Genomic DNA, 21,617 nt, shown 5'->3' with positions numbered 1-21,617 from the left:
ATGTCCTCGGCATTTTGGTGTTACCTCAGAAAAACTATACTTGAGAACTTCAGTTCAACAAATGAAAGCTAAAAATCTCTTTGGTCAGAAGTCCATGATGAAGTGGAGAAGCATCAGATCCCTTAAATGTATGGAGTCTTTCATATGGGTGATAACTATGAGGGTAATTACCTGTGAACAATCCCATGGCGGTGCATATGTTCGACTGCTGACATGATCTGTCTTGTGTGTTTTCTGACTTCCCTCTCATCAAGTTTCTTCTTGTCACAGATGCGGTCCATTAGATCTCCCCCTAGGCACAGTTCCATCACCATGTAGTAGGAGTTCTCAGTCTCCAGCGTTTCGTACAGCTGAACAATGTTAGGGTGTTTAATCATTTGGTGTATCCGTGGCTCCCTTTTCATGTTCTTTAAAACGTAGGAGTCTTGCTTGGCTTTTTTCTTGTCAATGACTTTCATGGCTACCTGTAAAACAAAAAACAAACAGGGTATTAAAGTTTAGCAAAAGAGGGGGGTCAATGGCTAAAGCTACCAAAAACACCTCACAATATAAATGGACAACTTAAATAATTGATTTCAGAGATTGCAGACTGCCTCAGAAGTAGCCCTCATAGCTGACTAAGCTAAAGACACTCCTTAACGTGCCCTCAGACAAACCGTGATGATTCCACCTGACTTTCCAATATTATTTCCCAATCCCGCTATCAATCTGTCATTGGGCATCATGCCGGGGCTATCACAGGCTTTGGTGTGCCAATGGAGTAAAATTATGGTGAGGCTTTTTTAGTTCAGCAATGATCCCTGCCCTTATCCCTCTTCTGCCCCGGGTTCTTGGTCCCCTGACATTTCCTCCTTGCATTCCTTTCCTTGCCCGTTTGGCTTTCTTAGAGATGCCCAGCAAAGGTAGTTACTGCATCTTTGTAAAAAAAACAAAAAATCCTAATGACTGACACTATTCTTGTCACTATATTTGGGGCAGCAAAGAATGTGTCCCTCTTATTTCAATGGAAGAAGAGAATTTAACTGGGGGCGCTAGAGGGCGCGCAAGCAGTATGGCCGCACTAGCGTGAGGCTCCTGCAGCCTGGTTGCAAGATCCTGAAATTATCCTGGTTGCCTGACCGCCGTCCGAGCCACGGCCAGATGGGGTTGTAGCTGGTGTTCCCACGCGGCTCCGCTTCAAGTTTGAGAGCTGTCCGACCTCTGGGGACGGAGATAGGGGTGCCGCGATCTTGACCGTACCCCTGGCTGCTGCGAGGTGGAGGGATCGGCCGGACTCTGCAGCTACGCGACTCCGGTGCATTCCACGAGGCAGGTGGGCCCAGCGGAGCAGGCTGTTGTGGTGGAGCCCCCCTGGGGCTCGGATCGGAGTGTCAGCTTGGCGGCGGGTGCCGGAGGGGACTGTAGTGGCGCGGGACTGTTTGTTGGCCTGGGTCGCGCCCCCCTCCCCCCCCGCAGGCGCTCACCACTGGACGGATGGAGGAGCAGGGACGCCTGACCTGCCGGAGCGGATGGGGATTAGGGGTCGGTGTGGTCCCTTGGGGATACTGGCGTTGTGGGCCGCCCCCCCTCCTGCCTCTGGAGTGCCCTGTGCTGACGGAGGTGCTGATGGAGGCCCCCCCTCTGTGCAGCTCCCGAGGCTGCTTCCTGATGCCTGATGTCCCACTCTGGATCTCCTGAATTCGACGCTTTGGGGCCCCGGCGGTGGAGCGGCCCTCCTGCTGTGTTTGCCTCCGTTTCTCGTGGGGATCTGTTGTTGGTGGCACGGCCCCGTGATTGCTTGGTGCTTGGGTGCCCTTGTGGCGCTGGCGGCCGGAGTCACGGTCCGACTGCATGGACCTTGCTTCGACACATGCGGCGTCCGCATTGAGCGCGGCCTGACCATTCCTGCGGACCCCTGCCGGCTGGATCCTGCCCCCCCTCCCCCACTGTGGCCCGGTGGGTAGTGTTGTCGGCTCGTGGCCCTTCCACTGTTTGCGTGGCGCTCTTTCGGCGTGAGGGGCTGGCTGGAGGGGTCCTAGTGGCGGCGAGGACTGACGCCGAGCTTCCTGCCTACATTCTTCTCGCAGAGACGGGCTGGGCCATCGTCGGCGCGACCGCCGGCGGGGGCTGGGCAGATCCTTGGATCCTCGGGCTCTGCCCTACCGGTGGCGTGTGTGACCTCCGATCTCTGGGGGTGGATGACGTCCCCCTTCGCCTGGCCCACGATGGGCAAGCACGACAATAAGCAGCCTAAACTGTCCTTTGCGGCCCCGGCTGTTAAAGCGGGGCTGCGGAGTGCACCTGATGCTGGAGGTGGGCAGGGCCCTCCGGTGGCCGACGGGGATGGGGCCTCTCCGACATCGGATCTCCAACAGATGATGCGGGAGATGAGGAAGGGCTTTGCCACTGTTGTGGACAAGGTGGACCGCCTTTCCTCACGCGTGGATGCGTTCGCCCAGAAAATAGATGCCCACGAGGAACGTATCACTGAGGTAGAGCGCCGAATATCGGATAATGATGATACCACTGCAGCCCATTCTACACAGCTTACAAAAATGGACAATGTACTGAGGGTCATTGCCGCTAAGAACGAGGAGTTGGAGGCCCGCAGCCGACGTAATAATATACGCGTGGTAGGTGTGCCGGAGTCCACCAATACAGGGCGCATGGAGGAATACGTGGAAAGGATTCTACTGGCCGCTGTTGGCGCGGAGACCCTCTCTAAACAGTTCATCGTGGAGAGGGCCCACCGCTCCCTCGGGCCGCGGCCCCGTCCTGGCGCCCCGCCTAGGCCCATCATCGCGCGGCTCCTAAACTACCGGGATCGCGACGCTGTGTTGCGGGCCGCACGCTTGAACCAAAATTTATCTTGTGATGGTGTCAGCTTTACTATCTATCCAGACTTTACGCCTGTGGTTCAAGAACAGCGGCGCAAATTCGTTGAAGTCAAGAAAGAGCTCCGGGCCCTCCAAATTGATTACGCGTTGCTGTACCCAGCGAAGCTACGAGTCACACATCAAGCGAAGCAACATTTCTTCTTGAACCCACAGCAAGTGGAAGACTTCTTGATATCTTTGCGGAAAGTGCGAGACGCACGACTTGAAGAGGAAGATGCTGATCGAGGGAATGAACATTGACTACTAACTTGCTTGCCATTGAGGTCAGGCTCCTGACCTAGTAAACAGCCCCTCTGCTTTTTCCTGGTGGTTCGTCGCAGGCGTCCCTCCTGTTGGGCGGTGTTCATGACTGATCGAGACTGTTCTGGTCGTGTGCTGGCCGATGGTCGGTAATGTATTCCAGGCACCACCCTTTCCCCCTCTTCCTGTGTCTCGGATGGGGAGCGGGCTGCAGAGGGTGGATATGTGTGCCCCCTGGATGACCCCCATAGGGTGTACCCCATTGACTAAACTGTCTTGGTTGCTCCTGTTGAGCTCTTTGATTGCACTGATGGGTGGGGGGTGGGTAGTCTTTTCTGGCGAGTTGGGGCTGCTTCAGTGGGTGGGGGGTGGGTGGGTGGGTTTTGAGGCCATGCAGGTTTCCTCCTTTCACCTCCTGGGGGCGGATGGGTTGGTGCTCCTGTGGGGTGCGAAGTGCTCCCTGGGAACTCTGATTGACTCTTCTGCCTTATTGTGTTTTGCTGCCCCTCCTGCGGGGATCACAGTGCGGCCCCTGGGCTGGACAAATTGCCTCGAGTTCTTGTTACCTACTCTGTTGGTCGGGGCAGCGAGGCGCATGGCGCGGGATGTGGTGGAGTACTGATCTCAATTGGGTGGAGACTATGGGATAGGGGCGGAGGGTGGGCTCCTCTCCCTGGGATTGCAGTTCTGCACACCGGTCTGGGGAGGCTGCACGGCAGGGTGGGTTCCTGGATGGTGGAAGGCGGTCCTGGTTCCGGGCTTTTTGAGATGGGCTGTCACACTCCTTCTGCTCGATTCGCAAGGGGGCTTTGCATAGGCTGCCAGTTGGTATTGTTATCAGGGATGGATGGGAGTTCGGGAATGTTTCGTATGGTTGATACATTGTTGGGAGCAGCTGTGGTTGGGATGATACTGTCCACGACGATGCCCGGGGTTATTGCTGTGTGGGCGGGACAAGGCCCCCTTGCGTGGTGTGGAGGTTACACAATTGATGACGGTGTATACGGTTATGGCCTTACAGCTGGTGGGGGCTGTGGAGAGACGGGGCCTCTGCGCGAGGTGATTAGAGTGGATGACGTGCGTGCTTGTTTGGAGATGTGTGGCCAAGAGCCCTATGCCAAGACCTGCTACTATTTTCTTGTTCTGACCCGCTTATGGGGGACGCTGACCTAAATATCATCACCTGGAACGTCAGAGGCCTGGGTGACCCTAGAAAACGTAGGCACATCCTGTCTTATTTAGATCGTCATGCAATCCACATCGCGTTTCTTCAAGAAACCCACTTCCGGGCGCAGTCTACTCCTACCTTTGCTGGTAGATGGGCGAAGTACACTGCCTTTTCTTCCTACTCTTCATACTCACGTGGGGTTGCAATATTGGTCAAAAAGGGAACCCCCTTTGTTCTATCAGGTACTAAAGGTGATGCCCAGGGCCGCTATAGCTTGATGTGGGACAGACTGGGACACAGGGTGGTTACACTTGCATGCTGCTACGGTCCCAATGTGGACGACCCTACCTTCTTTGCGGACTTGGGCGCAGATATAGTAGGTGTGGGCACGCAGCACCTCATATGGGGTGGTGATTTTAATGTCGCGCTCAGCCCGGCGATGGATAGATCCCACCCGGCCCCACATCATTATACTAGGTCCCGGGAGGCGCTGTCTGCGATCGTGGAAGAGCATAGACTAATCGACACATGGAGACACCTCCACGCTGAGGCCCGTGAAGGTACTCATTTTACAGCGCAGGCCCGCACCTGGGCTCGGCTCGACTATGTCTTCCTGTCCCCGTTGTTCCATGCGGCGCTGGTTATGGCGCGACACCTCCCGCGAACCTTCTCGGATCACGCGCCAGTGCGAGTTACCTTGCGTGCTGCGGGCCTCGGCCCCCCTCTGGCGGCCTGGCGTCTGCAACCCCTGATGCTCTTCGATCCCCCTTTCCAGGAGGAGCTTCGGGAGGACTGTCTGGACTTCTTTAGGTGCAACAAAGACTCCGTGAGGGATGTTGAGACTATCTGGGATGCGTTCAAGGTGACCTTGCGGGGCCTGTGCATTGCCAAAGGATCGGGAGTTCTGAAGAGCATAATGACGCGCCTGCGTGCCTTGGAGGCAAATCTTCAGGCGCTGGAGGCATCGCTGGCTGTAAATCCTGATGATGCCACGCTTGCTAGTATTCGGGACAGGGTCTCGGAGTATACTGCTGAAGCTGCAAGGGAAACAAAATTTAGAGGCAGGTACTGGGTAGCCCGGAGTTATGGTGAGGGTGAGAGGCCGGGGAAAGCCCTGGCGGCGACCATGAGACTAGTGCGTCCTTCTAATACTATCATGGAGATTGTGGGGGCGGACGGCACACTGTATAGGGATACTGCGCAAATCCTCAACACCTTCGTGGCACATTATCGTGTGATGTACGCGTCGACTAGGGCGGAGGAGCTATGATTGCACGACTACCTCGCAGATGTCTCCCTGGGGTGGCTCAGTGATGCACAAAGAGAGTTCCTGAGTTCTCCTTTTGAACTAGATGAGGTGAGGGAGGCCATCATGCACATGAAGTCAGGCAAGGCCGCCGGACTAGATGGGATACCAATTGAATTCTACAAAACCTACATCGATTTTATGGCACCGGTCTTGAGAGAGGTGTATGAGGACGCCCTGGAGGTGGGCCACCTCCCCCCTTCTATGCGCATGGCCCTCATCACTTCGCTTCTTAAGCCGGGGAAGGAGGCGAGTGATTGTGACTCCTACCGGCCCCTCTCCCTGCTAAACTGCGACGTGAACATCCTAGCTAAGATCATAGCCACCCGCATCAACCTCCTCCTCCCTAACCTGATACTGCCCGATCAGTCCGGGTTTGTGCCAGGTAGGGCTACATCCCACAATCTCCGCACTTTCTTCTCGGTCCTTAATTCTGTGCATGAGGACCTACCCATAGCCGCCGTGTTCCTTGATGCCACGAAGGCATTTGATTCCCTTGAATGGGACTATCTGTTCCAAGTGTTGGGGCGAATGGGATTCCCGAGCATATTCATTTCGTGGATCAAGTTGTTATACATTGATCCTACGGCTAGGGTGCTGGTAAATGGTCAGCTCTCCTCTGTGTTCCCTATTACTAGAGGCACCAGACAGGGATGCCCCCTCTCGCCCCTGCTATTTGCCTTGGCCATGGAGCCATTGGCTGCCAAGTTGCGGCAACACCATCGTGACAAGGCGTTGCAATGCTTCCAGCTCCAAATATTGATATCCATGTACGCTGATGATATCACCCTTTACGTCCGCGACCCTAAGGAGAACCTAAACCCGATCCTTCGAGAATTTGTTCGATTTGGCATGCTTTCTGGTATCCAGATCAACTGGAGCAAGTCTTGCCTGTTCCCCCTGACTGCCTCTACTGCGCGATTCGGGCTGGACTTCCCCCTTGCCTGGAGTGAGGGGGATTTCAAGTACCTGGGCATCCGCATAGAAAAGAGCAGGGACGAGCTTCTACGAGCTAATTATGGTACTGCGATGTCTCGCATTACAGATTATGTCACTCGCTGGATGGCTCTGCCCCTCTCCATGGCTGGCAGGTCATCATTGATTAAAATGGTAATATTGCCGCAACTGTTGTACCTCTTTTTGAATATTCCCTTTTCCCCCGGTGCCTTCTTCTTTCGCCAGCTCCGCTCGGAGCTCACCAGATTGGTGTGGGGAGGTAAGACGCCCCGGCTCAGGTGGGAGATACTTATTAAGCCCTACGACCAAGGCGGGTTTGGCATTCCCAACTTCGAGCTCTATTACCTAGTATCCCAGGCGCACTATGCCTACTTCTGGATACGGCAGCCTAGATATATGCCGCAGGTTGCGGCTGAACACTGGCTAGCGCACCCCATTCCTATAGAGGGCGCATTGTACATTCCGGTGCAGGGGAGAGACAAGACGCCCACGACGCTGATTAGCACAGTGACTGCATGGCACCAGTTGGCTACCATTCTCGGGCTGGACCTGATGTACGTGCCGCTGTTGCCCCTTGCTTACCACCCGAATATGCTCCTGTTGCAGGAGGCAGGCTTTCGGAAATTACTTCACGCTATACATGTGGAGAAATGGGGGGATTTGTACCACAATGGCGCGTTCCGTTCTATGGAACACTTGTATGGTGGCATGCAGCCTACTCCCCTAGATGTTTTTCTATACCTCCGCCTCCGGCAGGGGGTGAGGGCACTCACGCCCGACTTTCCGCAGGAACCCTCGCATATGGTTCCACTGCAGCGCATATTGAATGATGACACTCCGGCCAAGCTCGTTTCCAAAATATACCGATCGGTGCACTCTTCGGCGCCGGCACCGCAGTTGGCGGCCAGGGAGAAATGGGACAGGGAACTATCGGCCCCGCTGACGGATAAGCAGTGGCAATTCTGCTTAATGCAGACGGATCGCGTTTCCTCCAGTAGCCGCCTTAGAATTATCCATTACAAATACATCCACAGGCTTTACTATACCCCGGCCAGGCTTCATAGCTATAAGCTCCACGATGACGATCGATGCGAGCGCTGCCGGGCTCCCGGTGCGGACTTTCTTCACCTGGCATGGTCGTGTGCAGCGGTGCACCACTATTGGTGTCAGGTGTTCGATGCGCTCTCGAAGATGATCTCCACAGTGTTGGTGCCCTCCCCTCTCCTTGCCCTGCTGGGCTATGTAGAGCCTATACAGGCAACGCACCGCAAATTCATAGCGCTTGCCTTTCTGCTTGCTAAGAGACGGGTGGCGTGTCGCTGGGGCAGAGGCAGGGCTCCGAAATTCAAGGACTGGGTGCGGGATCTTGTATACTGTCAAGAACAGATATGTACTTACTCTGAGCTTATGCCCCCAACGTCTAAGCCCGCGGACATTTGGGCTCCGCTGCGTTGTTATTTGCTAGCTGTGGGGGCCGCCACGGGCGACGTGCTGACAGCTGAGTAGTGCTGGGCTGGCGACCGAGGAGACTGGCATAAATAGCTGCCTGGGGCTGCTGGCGTGTGGCGAGAGCACGGTGAGCGCTGTGGTTGTAAGTCGTACAACTGGCTGACGTGATGTGACTCTGGTATGAGGTGTGCTGTTTCGGGGAACCCTCCCGGGGGTGTGAACGCCAGGCATCGATGTCGGCGGTAGGGAACAGGGATGTTGGTTTGCATTGATTCCATGCTGATGCTCTCGCTAATATTGCTTGCATTGTACTAAGTATTCCTTCACCACGCCTAATGTGTCTAATGATGTTCGCTGAGTGGGCTCAGTGTTATTCCTTTTGATCACAGCTGTATGTTTTTCTCTAAAGTTTTCAAAATAAAATTTAAAAAAAAAAAAAAAAAAGAAGAGAATTTAACTGTTGGGAATTAGACAGTGGCTAAACTTGGTGTAGGGTAAGTCATCTTTCAACTATGGTGAATGTATTACCACAGCTCCATGGTTCTCTTTTTATCAGCAGTTTCAATCGATCAATTCAATTAAAAAGAAATATGCTTGGGAACTGCTCTGTGCGTTGGGCCACAAATTAACCATGGTAGAAGGCTTCAACATTTGGAAACAGAATGCTAAATGTAGCTGAGGCCACACTGTGGAACCCATTACTACCCTCTTCGACAGTGTCCTTTGCTTATGTTTAAGTCAAGATTGAAAGACATCCTTTAGAACCAGTCACCTACTTAAATAGCTGTCTCCAGTGATCTAGTTTGCTGAATAGCTGCTTCAGATGGTTAATTTTATCTTTGCACTGCTCATTATTTGTACCCAACTTGGTTTTTGAATGTATACCATTTATATGTTTATGTATTTTATCATGTGGTGTTATTTTAATAGAATAGAGCCTTGAAGCTATTTTTACTGGCATACGTTGCACTACATAAAAAAAACAAGCAATGGATGAATGACAGATTACATGGATATTCTAAGATTGAAATGAGTGACATTCAAGGTTGCAAACAGATATCTTGAGTAGGTGCATTAACTCACTAAGTTATCACTAAGGTATCAGGCTGGATGTATAAACATGCAAATAGATTACATAGGAACAGGTGGGCCACCAGAATGAAACAAAAACAATATCATATTCTTGTTTTACAGTGTAGCACCTTGAACCTCTTCCAACAGCAGTTGGCATACATGTGTCCTCCCACTTCAATGCGTCCTTCCGTATCATAGCTTACCTAGACACTACGGGACATTTTTATGAAGTTTGTGGTGCAGGGAAGTGGAGTAAGTCACCTTGCTGCGCTGCCCTGCATTAAAGGGAAAGGGCAGGAATGCATCGTATTTATACAATATGGTGCATTCCTGTCCTTATCCCCTGTGCTGGCGCCATTTTGGCAGTCTAGCGCCGACTCTAGCAGCCTTGCACCATGGTGCAAGGGTGCTTCTGTTGTAGGCAGGATTGTTTTTGTGTAGTAAGGTGTACCTCCTTGCAAGAAAACAATCCTGCGAGACTTTTTCCTCTTTCTATGTGTGCTGCAGAACGCAGCACACATAGAAAGAATAAAAAAGAGACATGAAAAGATTTCTCCTTGTTTTGCCTCTCCTGGGGAATCATATCTTTTTGGCATATTCCCTGGTTTACAAGTCCTTGTAAATCAGGGAATGTGTCAAAAACCATGGGTGTTGCATGGTAATACCCACTGCAATGCCCATGGAACACCTACCTTGTTCAGAGTAAGGCAACACATAGTGTGTGCTGCTATCCCTTACTCCAGATATTTTAAGCCATTCAAAGCCATGCAAAGTGACTTTGCAAGGCTTCATAAATCTGACATAGAGGTTTGCTTCATGCAAATACCAGCTTGTGGGGTGCAAGCATGACACAAAGCTCTCATAAATATGCCCCTAGCCCTACTAAAAAGGATGCACCTCTAACCTCTCCATTTTGGTCTTTTCAGACTCGGCAATTACATTGGCATTGGGCAGTGTCCACAGGGCACTGGACACTCAAATTAAGAGGAGTCCTTGTAATAACCTACCTTGATGTTCCTCCCATTTGCATCTGAGATTTCCCACTCCACTTCCTGTCAATTCCTCATTTGTAATGGCTGCATATCAAGGATGCACCCTTTAATCCTCACCATGCTCTAGAGACGATCTGAGAAGAATCCTAACTTTCAATCAAAATTTCTTGAATTTCACTTCTTGCTCTTCAATAACTACATTGGTATCTTCATCACTGGTGACTGTATTATCTGTTTGCTCTGTCTTCAATGCCATTTAATCCTCTTCACTTTTCTAATCAGTCCATGCACCATTTCTGAAGCAGAAAACACCCTGGAACACTTACTATCTTTAATCACAATCATCCTGCACATGGACACCAATGCCCTGATATATTCCAACAACGTCTTCATCTCTTTTAAAATGGCCTCTCTCTTGCCAAATGTAGAGCAAAGCCTCACTTTACTTCACTGTTAATTGCCCAAAAGCAAACTTTTCATTTTGCATAAACCATTCTCGCTGCTTGTATACACACTACATATTACTGATGTATGCAAACTTGTTCCATCCCTGCCAATAGCCTAAGTAAAAAGAATCATTTCCCTTCCAGATAGTGTACAGCTTTCAATAGAACTAGTTAGTTTTTCAAGGTGTGTTAGACCTGGCAGCATTGGTGTGCATTCCCCATAACTTTTTGCCACCAGACCTCCTGTTTTCTCTGACCTTAGTACTCCGCACACTTTACCACTGCTAACCTGTGCTAAAGTGTTTGCGCTCTCTTCATGAAACATGCTGGATTGGCTTATACCCAAGTGGCATATTTAATTTACTGCCATTTTGATCTGGAAAAATAAACCCTTTGACTGGCCAAACCTTCTTTTTTAATACATATAAATAATTCTTAGGGTAGGATTTGGACAGCCCAGAGGGTAGGGTGCAATGTATTTAACATGTAGGACACTTACTTTTAAGCTTTACATGTCCTGGTAGCGAAAAACCCTTCAAATTCATTTTTCACTGCGGCAAAGCCTACCTCTACCATAAGATAACATTGGAGTTACCTTATTACATTTTATAAGAGTAATTACCAAATACGAACAGATAATCAGTTCATGTTTGGTGTCCCTGTAATCTCAATTTTAAATCCTAATGCGTGGTGAAATTGGATTTTAAATTACAATTCTGAAAATCTCACTTTTAAAAAGTTGGCATTTTCTTGCCTTAGCCATTTGGTGCCTTGGTCTTGTCCCTGGGTCACTTGTCTGGGTGTAGGTGACAATTGGGCATTGTATATTCTTCCTAGACAGCCACACACAATGGGAAGCTTAGGTGGGACTGGATCGGCAATTACTGGCAGGATGGGAGGGAGGAGTTAGACCCAGCCCCAGGGTTGCCTACCGCTGTATTTAGTCTGAAGCTAGGACCAGTAAGGTATGACACCTGTGCACTTCAAAGGCATGCCTTTAGAAGCTTCTCCCCACTTCAAAGGGAAAACTGGATGTAAATACTGGACCTCAGACACCACCACTTCAGTAGGCGTCTGGGCCTGTGAATTCTCTGACAAGAAGAAGGACTGCTGTGCTGCTGAAAGATCTGCCACTCTGTTAAACTGCTACTCTGAAGGACTGCTCCCCTGCTGTGAGTACCTGCTGCCAACTTGCCAAGGTGAAAAGGACTGGACCTGCATCTCTTGAACACAGAACCCAGAGTACTCCAAGGGCTAGTTGACTGACCTCAGGATCAGAAACCTCAGGGATACAACAGGATTCCAGTAACCTTGCATCTGCACCTGGACTCTGCCAACTGTGAGTCTACCCTGCCAAGGGGTGCTACCCCAGTCCTGGACTCTTGGAGGTGGGATTATGGTGCTCTTCCAGCATCTGTGGATCCAGAAAAACTCATGCATCTCATCTGCTGCGGGCTGGAACCCCAAGCAGAACCAACAAACCCCACTACTGCATGGATTGGACCCTTCACAAAGGCCCACATCGCATTGCAACCCATCTGAGCCACCACTGCATGACGCATCCTCAGTGCAGGCCCTCGCATCCCTTGTCAACAGCAGCCTCAATGATGATGACGGACTCCGCATCGCAGTCTCACAGCTCTTTGGAACTGATGCATCGCCCTGACTGCACGTGCATCCCCAACACTGGATTTTGAATCGCGAGTCTCATCGATGGCATCCTCGATGATGATGCAGGCCCTCACATTGCAGCCTCGCCACATCTTGGAACTGATGCATTGATCAGGCTGCACAACTCATCTTCGATCTTTAAAATTGCATATCTCTCGTTCTACTGGTTGTATTTTAGTAATTTTGGTCTTGTTTTATTTATTAAACAAAGTTATCTTTTTCTAACTTGGTGTAGTACCCTTTTTGTGTTCTGTTTTCACTTTATTACTGTTTGTAGTGTTGCAAAAATATTCTACACATTGGCTCTATGTTAAGCCTGACAGCTCTGTGTCAAGCTGCCAGAGGGTTGAGCACAGACTCATTTAGGGCTGGCTTTTGCCTCACCCTGACAAGGATTGTGGTTGCTGCTTTATCAGGGCACACACCCCAGTCAACCGACAACCCAATTTCTTACAAGGTGGATACAAAATTAAATGTGTCCATTTTCCTTGCCCCCATTTTCTTCTAGGGACTGGTGCATTGAAATCACACGCTTTCTATTGCATAAAATTTACAAAAATCAAATTGTCCAAATATACTACCTATTTTAGATCAACCGCCAGATACGTCTTAATGTACTATTGCCTTTCTTAATCCAAGAAGTAACATATTACAATCCCTTCCTTTCCTCTTGACATAACCAGGTGATCTTCAATCACAACTTTGCCGTCTCTATGAATGTGTCAAACGCCATGGTGTAATCTTAGCTCCCTCTATTTGTTTTGAGCATCACATCAACCCTGTCATTTCGTATGGCAGACTTTCACTTGAAAGTATAAGGAACATTAAACATCGCTATGCCAATGATACCAGACTTCTTTCATGGCACTAAATCTGAGTGGTGCAAAATCGAAAAACCCCAACCCTCCTCAAATCAAATCAAATCAAAAATACTTTATTTAGACAATCAAGTCCATTACAGTGCAAAAGTGCCAAGCAGAGTTAAAAGTATGATCAATACCTCCTTGTTAACTGTATTATGTAGATAATTAGTCAAAAAGATCAAATTGTCAATCATAAAGTTTCAATCAATGCAAGAAATGTGAATATTTTACAATATATTTCGATAAGCAGCTTATGACTTAGCAATGTGGACATTGCATAGTTTTATTGCGCTATTTTGATTAAGGCTATGTGATTTAAGATAAAAATAATAACATCTTCAAAATTAGAACATGTAATACCTAGTTATTTCTGTTTGTGCTGCATTATTAATTATCTGTGATTTGAGTAAAGTAAGCTGTGTATCACATATTTCATAGCTATGTGAAATGTATCTTTGGCTCTAAAGAAGTATGCAACTAGGCCACTGCTTCTTGTAAGGTTCTAGATATTTCTTAATAGTTTATATTGAATGTCCAGAAATTTTATAAATTTAGAGATCACTTGCAGCTGAGCATTATTCAATAAGTGGCTGATGGCAGATGATAATGTCCATGACCCCTCATTAATCCACGGAGGGCAAATAAATATTATGCGATAATTAAGGCGAGTGGGGCATATGAAGAGCAGGTGAGTTATCGATTCCTGAAATAGACCACATAGTCGACATATTTTAGTCTTGGTTTTAGTTGTCCATGGAGGTAGTGAGCCTAGTGATGAAAAGCAGCCCATCCGAAAAGCAGGAATTTTATTTTGTAATGTGGTGAGAATGGTTCCTTGATGTATTTTGGGGGATCTTTTCTATTATAACTGATGAGGACCAGGGCTGCATGTTCTCTTTTAGCAAATGCCCTGTGATCAGATTCAAAGGATTTGAATTTTACTTTTCTGTTCAGATCTGTTTTAAACTGGGATGCGGTAGTGTTAAGTTCCACTGCTCCAAGCCAGTGAACTCCAGTGCTTCAGAGAGGGCATGTGCCCAAACATTTGGATGGTGTGAGCCATTGATGCATGATACTTTAAGCCAAATTATATTTTTCAGTTGTACTTGCTCAGCTACATGCGTGGAGTGCAGGTACTTTATTATACAGGCCTTCTGTGTGATCAGTTGATCCCTTAGTGCAAATCCCATCCTAATCTGGGCTGGCGAGGTGTTATGCATTAATTTAAATAGAGTTCTGAAGACTGCGCACTGTGAGTTGTTCAAGAAGGGCCCAATTTCCCCGGGAAATCCTCTGACCAGTATGTGAATGTTGGGACTAGTTTGGCAGAGGCTATTTTCAGCAATGATTCAAAGGAGGATTTGTTTGTGCTTTCAAAAATTGTTCAGAAGGATAATTGCAACAAAGCTAATTTTGGTTTTAAAGAGTTTAAATGTATTTTGTTCAAGATGGTCAGGCGGTGGTTGTTAGGATGCCAGTAGTGTTGTTTTTTCTTTTTCTTCTGACCCAAAATAACAATGTTGTTTTTTTCGTGGTTAATTTTCATCTCATTTGTACAACAGTGGATGTGTAAAACGTCTAGCAATCTTTGGAGCCCTATCGGTGTTTGGCTGAACAGGACAACATTGTCCGCATATAGAAGCGAGGTATGGTTGATTACTCAATTTAATGCGGGAGCCAGATCACTCATGTACAGGTTAAAACAAATTGATGCTAGTACGCACCCCTGCTTGACTCTGTTCAATGCTTATTTTTTTGGAAACCGTAGTGTGTGATTCTAATTTTACTCTAGCCCACGTATTAGAGTAGAGCAGCAGAATACCTTGTAATAATGGTTCTGGGATTTTCAAAGCTATAAGTTTGGACCACAGTAGCTGACAATTAACCTGATCAAAAGATGTACCATAGTCTATGAAACAGCAGTACAGCTGTTCCTTCTTCTGTATTTATTTTACTACAATCAATACTTACGGCCACAAGGTTGTTAAAAGTGCCGGACTGTGTTCTGAACGGGTTTGGTTGAATGAAAGCAGGTTTTTTGTGTTTGCCCAATCTTGTAAGTCCTCCAGCAGTAGCGTTGCAGATTATTTTACCTCGATATCCAAAAGTGTGTTATGTCGATAGCTGTCTGGAAGGTAGGGACTTTTTTGTAAATAGGATGTAGATATGAGCCTAGCCAGGGTGTTGTAACAAAGTTACTAATTATGCATCTCTTAAATAGGTTTCCCTGTACTCCCAACCAGTGATTGATGTCATATTTGTAGACTAATGCTGGGATGCCCTTAGGACCTGGGGCACTGTCTGCTCTACTTTTTCAGATTAATATTTCTATTCTGATAGCATTGAAAGTTGTCACATATTGGTAAAGTTTTGCATCAATTGGCATTAAGTTCTGCTGTGCTGAAATTTGTTTGCTGAAGACTGAGAGTCGATTGGGCATTTCAGATGTCTCAGTGACATTGTTTCCATTTGACATGGCTGGACTTAAGCCATTTTGCAGCATGTTTATGATTAACCATGAATGTCTTGCGTTTTTGTTCCAACATGCCATGGACAATTTGGTCTGGAGTGATTCCTCATATTCTTCTTTAGCTTGCCAAAGTTGTTTTTTGTAGTAGCTGCACAAAGCTTCAGCCTCGGAGTGTAAGGTGGGGTTTGATTGTATTTTAAGTGATTATGCCTTTTTGTTCAGTGTTCTTTTTTAGCATCCTCAGCGTTTTGAGTACAATAGTTTAGTGTCCATGATATTTGTGGGAGAGGTGCCTTGTTGACTACTGGCCAGGGCAGAGAGTAGCTTTTGTACTAGAATTCCCCAATCACTGGTGGTGTTAATTAAGAACCTACCCTGATCAGATAATAGTGTTTATCATAATTTTTGGCAAATTTGTGCTCCTTTTGACCCGTCTCCAGTTACAGTATTAAGTTTTATTGTTCAATTACTTAAAATCATTACAATATACTGTCATTATTAAAAGGACAACATTAAAAATCCTGTGCATGTTATTACAAACTGATGAAGCATAAAACCTTAAAATTAATGTCGACACTGGCTATAAAGTGCAAATGCATTAGGCTTAAAGGAACATTTTGTCAAGGTCTCTCTTGCTTGATAGCCAACTGGTTTCTTTTTGCAACTCTATATTCTGCCTCAATACGGCTCGGATTAGTTCTATAAATTTCCCCAGTCGCGCTACTGTTTGAGCTGTTTTAGCAAAAAACACAAGTCAGAAACTTCACTGCATAGTACGAGACCTTGGGCTCTGCAGATTGGAAGGACTAATCGGTGCCTCTCGTTAACTAACTTAGGGCAACAGCAGAGCAGATGAAGCCAGGATTCGTGATAATAATTGCAGAGTCGACATGATACAAGATTGTCCTGCCGGGCCCAGGCTTGATTACAATCCACAATGGGTAGTGCAAGAAGTCTCATATAAGTGATTTTTTCCAGGCCGGGGCTGACAGTGCTTGCGCAAAGTAAGGCTGTGGTTTACCCACTATGTAGGAGGAATCCAGTGCTAAGAGATTAGATTGATGGTGTAAACCGTCCAAATCACTTTCATAGGACATTTTCTTGACTTGTCTGATCACTGATCTTTTCCATGCAGCAACTGGAATATTTGAGTTGTGCAAATTTTGCATGTCTATTTTGAGTACAATGGTTTAGTGTCCATGATATTTGTGGGAGAGGTGCCTTGTTGACTACTGTCCAGGGCAGAGAGTAGCTTTTGTACTAGAATTCCCCGATCACTGGTGGTGTTAATTAAGAACCTGCCCTGATCAGATAATAGTGTTTTCCAATTATCATACTTTGTGTCAAATTTGTGCTCCTTTTGACCCGTCTCCAGTTGTGTTGTGGTTTTTATGATGCAACGGCTGTTAATGTTGTGTTGCCGTTGATTGAGGTTATTATCGACCAAACCTGTGGGATATGGTCACTTTCACAACGTATCTGGATGGAGTAATTGTAAATTGTGCTAAAAAGGGTGACTGAGCTGAATGTATGATCTAACACTGCTGACCTTTTCAGGAGTAATGGGTACGATGGGTGGGTTGGCCTTAAAAAAATGGCCATTCAATGCTCGCAGCAACAATGCGTCTAAGGCTGCAAGCAGGGTACGTCCCAGAGAGTCTGCTCTTTGAGGCCGTGAGACCTGTGAGGGAATCAGCCATTGGTTGTCGACTGTTTTTTATGTGATGCTTCGATGGGGATTATGTAACAAATTACAGTTGAAATCTCTGGTTAGAAGGAACTGAGCATTCATATAATTGAGCTTCTTCACACGCTGCTGTTTCTCCGCAGCTGATGGATGTTTATAGATGTTTATTAAGAATACATTGTAGATGGAGTGCTTATGAGGCCAGTTTTTAATTTGAACACAGTGTAGGTGTTTATGGCCGGTGACATGCTTTGGTGAAGTTGATGTTTAGAGTGGGTGGAATCCATTTTTCCAGAAAAGGTATCACTGAAATAGTGTTTTCAACGGCTTCTGGGAGACCACTTATCCTAACATTGCTCCTCCTGTTTCAGTATTCCAAGTTTGTGATGTTGCGTTTGAGAGAGACTAATGATGTTTCCATCTTTGAAAGTTGTTTGGATTGATTATTAGTACGATCCTTAAAAGTGACTATTCTCCCTTCCGTGTTAGTAATTCTGCAATAAAACGCATCATGACTTCACAACTTACTCAAAAAGGCTACCCACAAATATGCTGTTGATACAGAAAGAGTGCTGTAGAGAAGGTAGGGCAGTGTTGTAATATGTATTAATAGTGGGATATTCAATCTCAAACCATTGCTGCATAGATTAGACCATTGGTTTCCAAAGAGAAGCTTCAGAGATGTGGATCGCACACATTAAATTGGGGCTGATGAGTGGAGGGTCCGATGGGCAGTAGTATGCGAGCAAGGAGCCAGTCAGTGGGCCTGCGACAAGTCTCACACCATGCAGTGTGACAGTAGTGTAACCCCACACCTGTCATCATCAGAGAAGAGTTGCAGTAAAGGTGAGTCGTAGCGATGTCCGATCCACTCTTTGAAAGAGGGGTGTAACATCAGAGACAGTGATGAAGTGATGCTGTGGTTAGTACAGAAATGGAGGCATCGCAATCGTGTGTGTTATTTGTTCAGCGGCTGCAAATCCTTTCTAATGCCTGATAGTGTTGTCAACTTTATTAGGTATAAGGCATCTTCTGGCTATCTTCCACCTACGATTTTAGCCGTAAGATGTGGAGCTGCCGAAAATTGGCATTATTTACTGCTAGTAAGAGCTCAGTCGAGTGCCACCATCTTGAGCAGAGCCCAAGCCACACCCGACCCTCTTCATTTTTACCCCTGGTCATTCATCCAAGCTTCATGCTACCATCTGCAATCCGAAGTACGGACCAGGTTTTGTTTCTTTAGCTTTGCACCTGGTAGAGATTTATGTTTTACGTCTTTTGTTTATTGTTCCACTGTCTTTCACCGCGGGTACGTTAGGCATGTTCTTTGTTCTCCAGATCACTGTTTCTCAGCCTTGCTCCTCTGGCCATTTATCTTCATTTATTACCAGGTGACTAATGTATTGCACTGATGTACTGCTGTTTGAAAACAATAAAATCTTTACAAGCAAAAATAAAGAAAGTATATGGTGCACCATTTACAAACCAGTAAAGTTTGAAGTGCAAGCCCCTATGTTGGATAAGGTAAAGGCTAAGTGCCCATGATATGAGTTGCAGAGGTATGTTTCAAAGGTTGGTTGTGGCTTAAAGCCAAAGTCTGTTTCAAAACATCTGTGAGAAAAGATAAAGTTTCTGTTGACAATACATTATCCACCTGAGGATGTCTGGGTGCATGCCTATGTTAAATAGTTGTAATGCGGGTCTATAGAAAACTTCCATGTAGCAAGGATATTTATGAGGCGTGGATGTTTATTTCTAGAACTTTTTGAGGAATTGAAGATTGTTGAATGATGTAGAATTTAGGGTTGAGCTATGTGCAGGTGGTTTAACTCATAACAGAGTTGTAAGCATTGTTCTAAGGTTATGTTTCATTGTGCTCATCTTAGGAAAGTGTGTGGTGTATTTCAGTAAACAATGGAAGGTTGTCCATAGGGACTGGCAGAAGATTTATTATCAGTGGTTATTGTATATCTGTCAAACTTTTGACTGAGAATTGGAGTCATGTGAATTCTTTAAGAGGATGATCTCATTAAAGTGAATAATGTACAAACTCTTTTTTGGTGGGTGATCAAGATTTCAAAAGGGGATGACCCTATTAAAATCTATGGAGACATTTTCTTTGCTAGTTATGTGAATACCAGTAAAAAGAGCATAATCCACCAAATGTGGGTGACTCACAGATATTCTATGGGTTCACATATGGTCAAACGTTATGTTCATTATCACGTGATAGGTGATACAAAATTGCCCACAGGTATAGGATATTGGGTTCCCTTCCTTCTCACCTTACAACTCAGGGATTTACAGAATCAGCAAGGCACAGACTCTTTCATGTGTTTTGTTCGACTACAGAACACCCCCTCCAACATCATTGATTGTTTGGTTCCCCCTTTCTTTACCTCTCTCTATTTTTCACCACTTAGGGACCTTACGAGGTTCCAGGAGGGATTTCTTTTTTGTAAAACAAGTTACCTATCGGGAGGATATATCCCTTGCCACCTCCTTCGGGAGGCCCTCTCTACCCCTGTTGAGGCCCTACCAGGTCCACAAACCATATACAAAGATGTCAAAATGACTGGATCCTATATGTATAGAATAATGATCATGATATAATCAGTGATGTCATCAACTATGTTATTTGAGACATCATCAGTGATGTCATCAATTCTGTAATTTAACATGTCATGAGTTGTGTAACATATAAGGTCTTAAGCGGTGCATGTTCAGGGAAAAGTTATAGTTACCTCCGTAAACTATCACTGGAGAATAACATCACTATAATGCTACTATAACCTTTGGAATTTACAGTGAACTTCTTCAGTTTTTTAAATGTAAATGAAAATATTTTTATCTTACCTAACTATAACTTCACTTTATCATATGTTTTCTATCTATCTATCTATCTATCTATCTATCTATCTATCTATCTATCTATCTATCTATCTATCTATCTATCTATCTATCTATCTATATATATATATATATATATATATATATATTCACTAAAAAAACCATAAGGTTTCAGGCACGTTATAGTTAGAAGTTAGCATTTAAAAAACCTTTGAAATTCACTGAAAAAAACATAGGTTTGAGGGATGTTATAGTCAGTTGGACATTTCACTCATAGAAAACCATAAAAATTCCCCTGTTGTAGTTAGTTGAGCTAACTATAACTCACGCCCCCGCAATGCACTGCTGATGACGTCACATATTACATCATTCATGACATGGTCAGTGACATCACTGATGGCATCTCAAATGACATCACTGATGACATCATCCATCGGATGTGTGTTTTTATAAAATGTAAATATGTTTTATATATATGCCAAGGTGTATTGAAGAATGAATGGGTGTATAAGAGTCAGGATGGATGATTAAGTAGGTGTGTGACTGACTGTATACGTGAGTGATTAATTGTGTCTTGCTTAATGCATGTGTTAGCGACTGATACAGACATTCACACAGTTTAGGTTGTCAGTTGGTGTGTAAGCAGTTCCATGGTTTGGTTAGCAACTAAATGAGGATCTATATGAGCTATTGATTGCTTGTTTGAGTACCTGTATGGGTGCCTGAGTGTCTGTGTGGGTGGGTGGGGGTGTGACTCTGTGCATAGATGTGTGAGTGGATAATTCACTGGGTATATGTGTTCAAGCCTGTACCTGGGAAGATCTGTATGGCTGGGTGAGTGTGTGTATGAGTGTCTTGGTGAGTGAATGGATGCCTCAGTGGTACATGTGTGAGTAACTCCATATGTGAAAGGCAGTATATATGAGTGTTGGACTGTATAAATGACTATATGTGAGAGTGATTGTGAGAGTGCCTGTATGGATCAGTGTGTGTTTGTATTAGTTATTGTATGAGTGTAAGTATGTGTTAGTATATGTTTAAATAAGTGACGTGGTATGTGTATAACTGTACAGGTGAGTAAATGAAAGTGTGATTGATTATTTCTGTTACTGACTAGGTGTGTGAATAGCTCTATGAATGAGAGATGGTGTGTGAGTGTCTGTATAGATATGTGACTGGATATGATAATGCTGTATTGATGGCTGACTGTATGTATGAGTGAGTGTATGGGTGAATGAATGGATGTGTGTGTAGACCTACAAATTAGTGAGTGGATATGTACTAATTGGTATTGGTGTCTTCATGGTTTTGAAAATTATTGTCTGTATTTTAGAGTGGGTGTATCAAGTGTTATATTAGGGTCTGATGAGGTGCATCAGATTTTGACGTGGATGATGTTATCAGTGATATCATCAGTGATATCATTTGAGATATCATCAGTGATGTCATCAGTGATGTCACTGACCATGTCATAAATGATGTAATATGTGACGTCATCAGCAGTGCATTGCGGGTGCGCGAGTTATAGTTAGCTCAACTAACTATAACAGGGGAATTTCTATGGTTTT

At 45.9% G+C, this 21,617-nt stretch overlaps 1 protein-coding gene across 1 annotated transcript in view; it reads right to left on the bottom strand.

Annotated features, from left to right (window-relative positions):
- LOC146817555 (uncharacterized) overlaps nucleotides 1-21,617 on the bottom strand; it is a 414,447-nt gene that overhangs the window by 353,855 nt on the left and 38,975 nt on the right. Inside the window, exon 2 of the mRNA XM_085609212.1 lies at nucleotides 172-464. Coding sequence (XP_085465338.1) covers nucleotides 172-464 — 293 coding nt within the window. The remainder of the gene's footprint in view (nucleotides 1-171; nucleotides 465-21,617) is intronic.

This window comes from Triturus cristatus, chromosome 6 (assembly GCF_964204655.1).
Source record: "Triturus cristatus chromosome 6, aTriCri1.1, whole genome shotgun sequence".
Lineage (NCBI taxonomy): Eukaryota > Metazoa > Chordata > Amphibia > Caudata > Salamandridae > Triturus > Triturus cristatus.
Note: the sequence above shows the minus strand (reverse complement) of the source record. Positions and strands in the feature narration are given on the sequence as shown.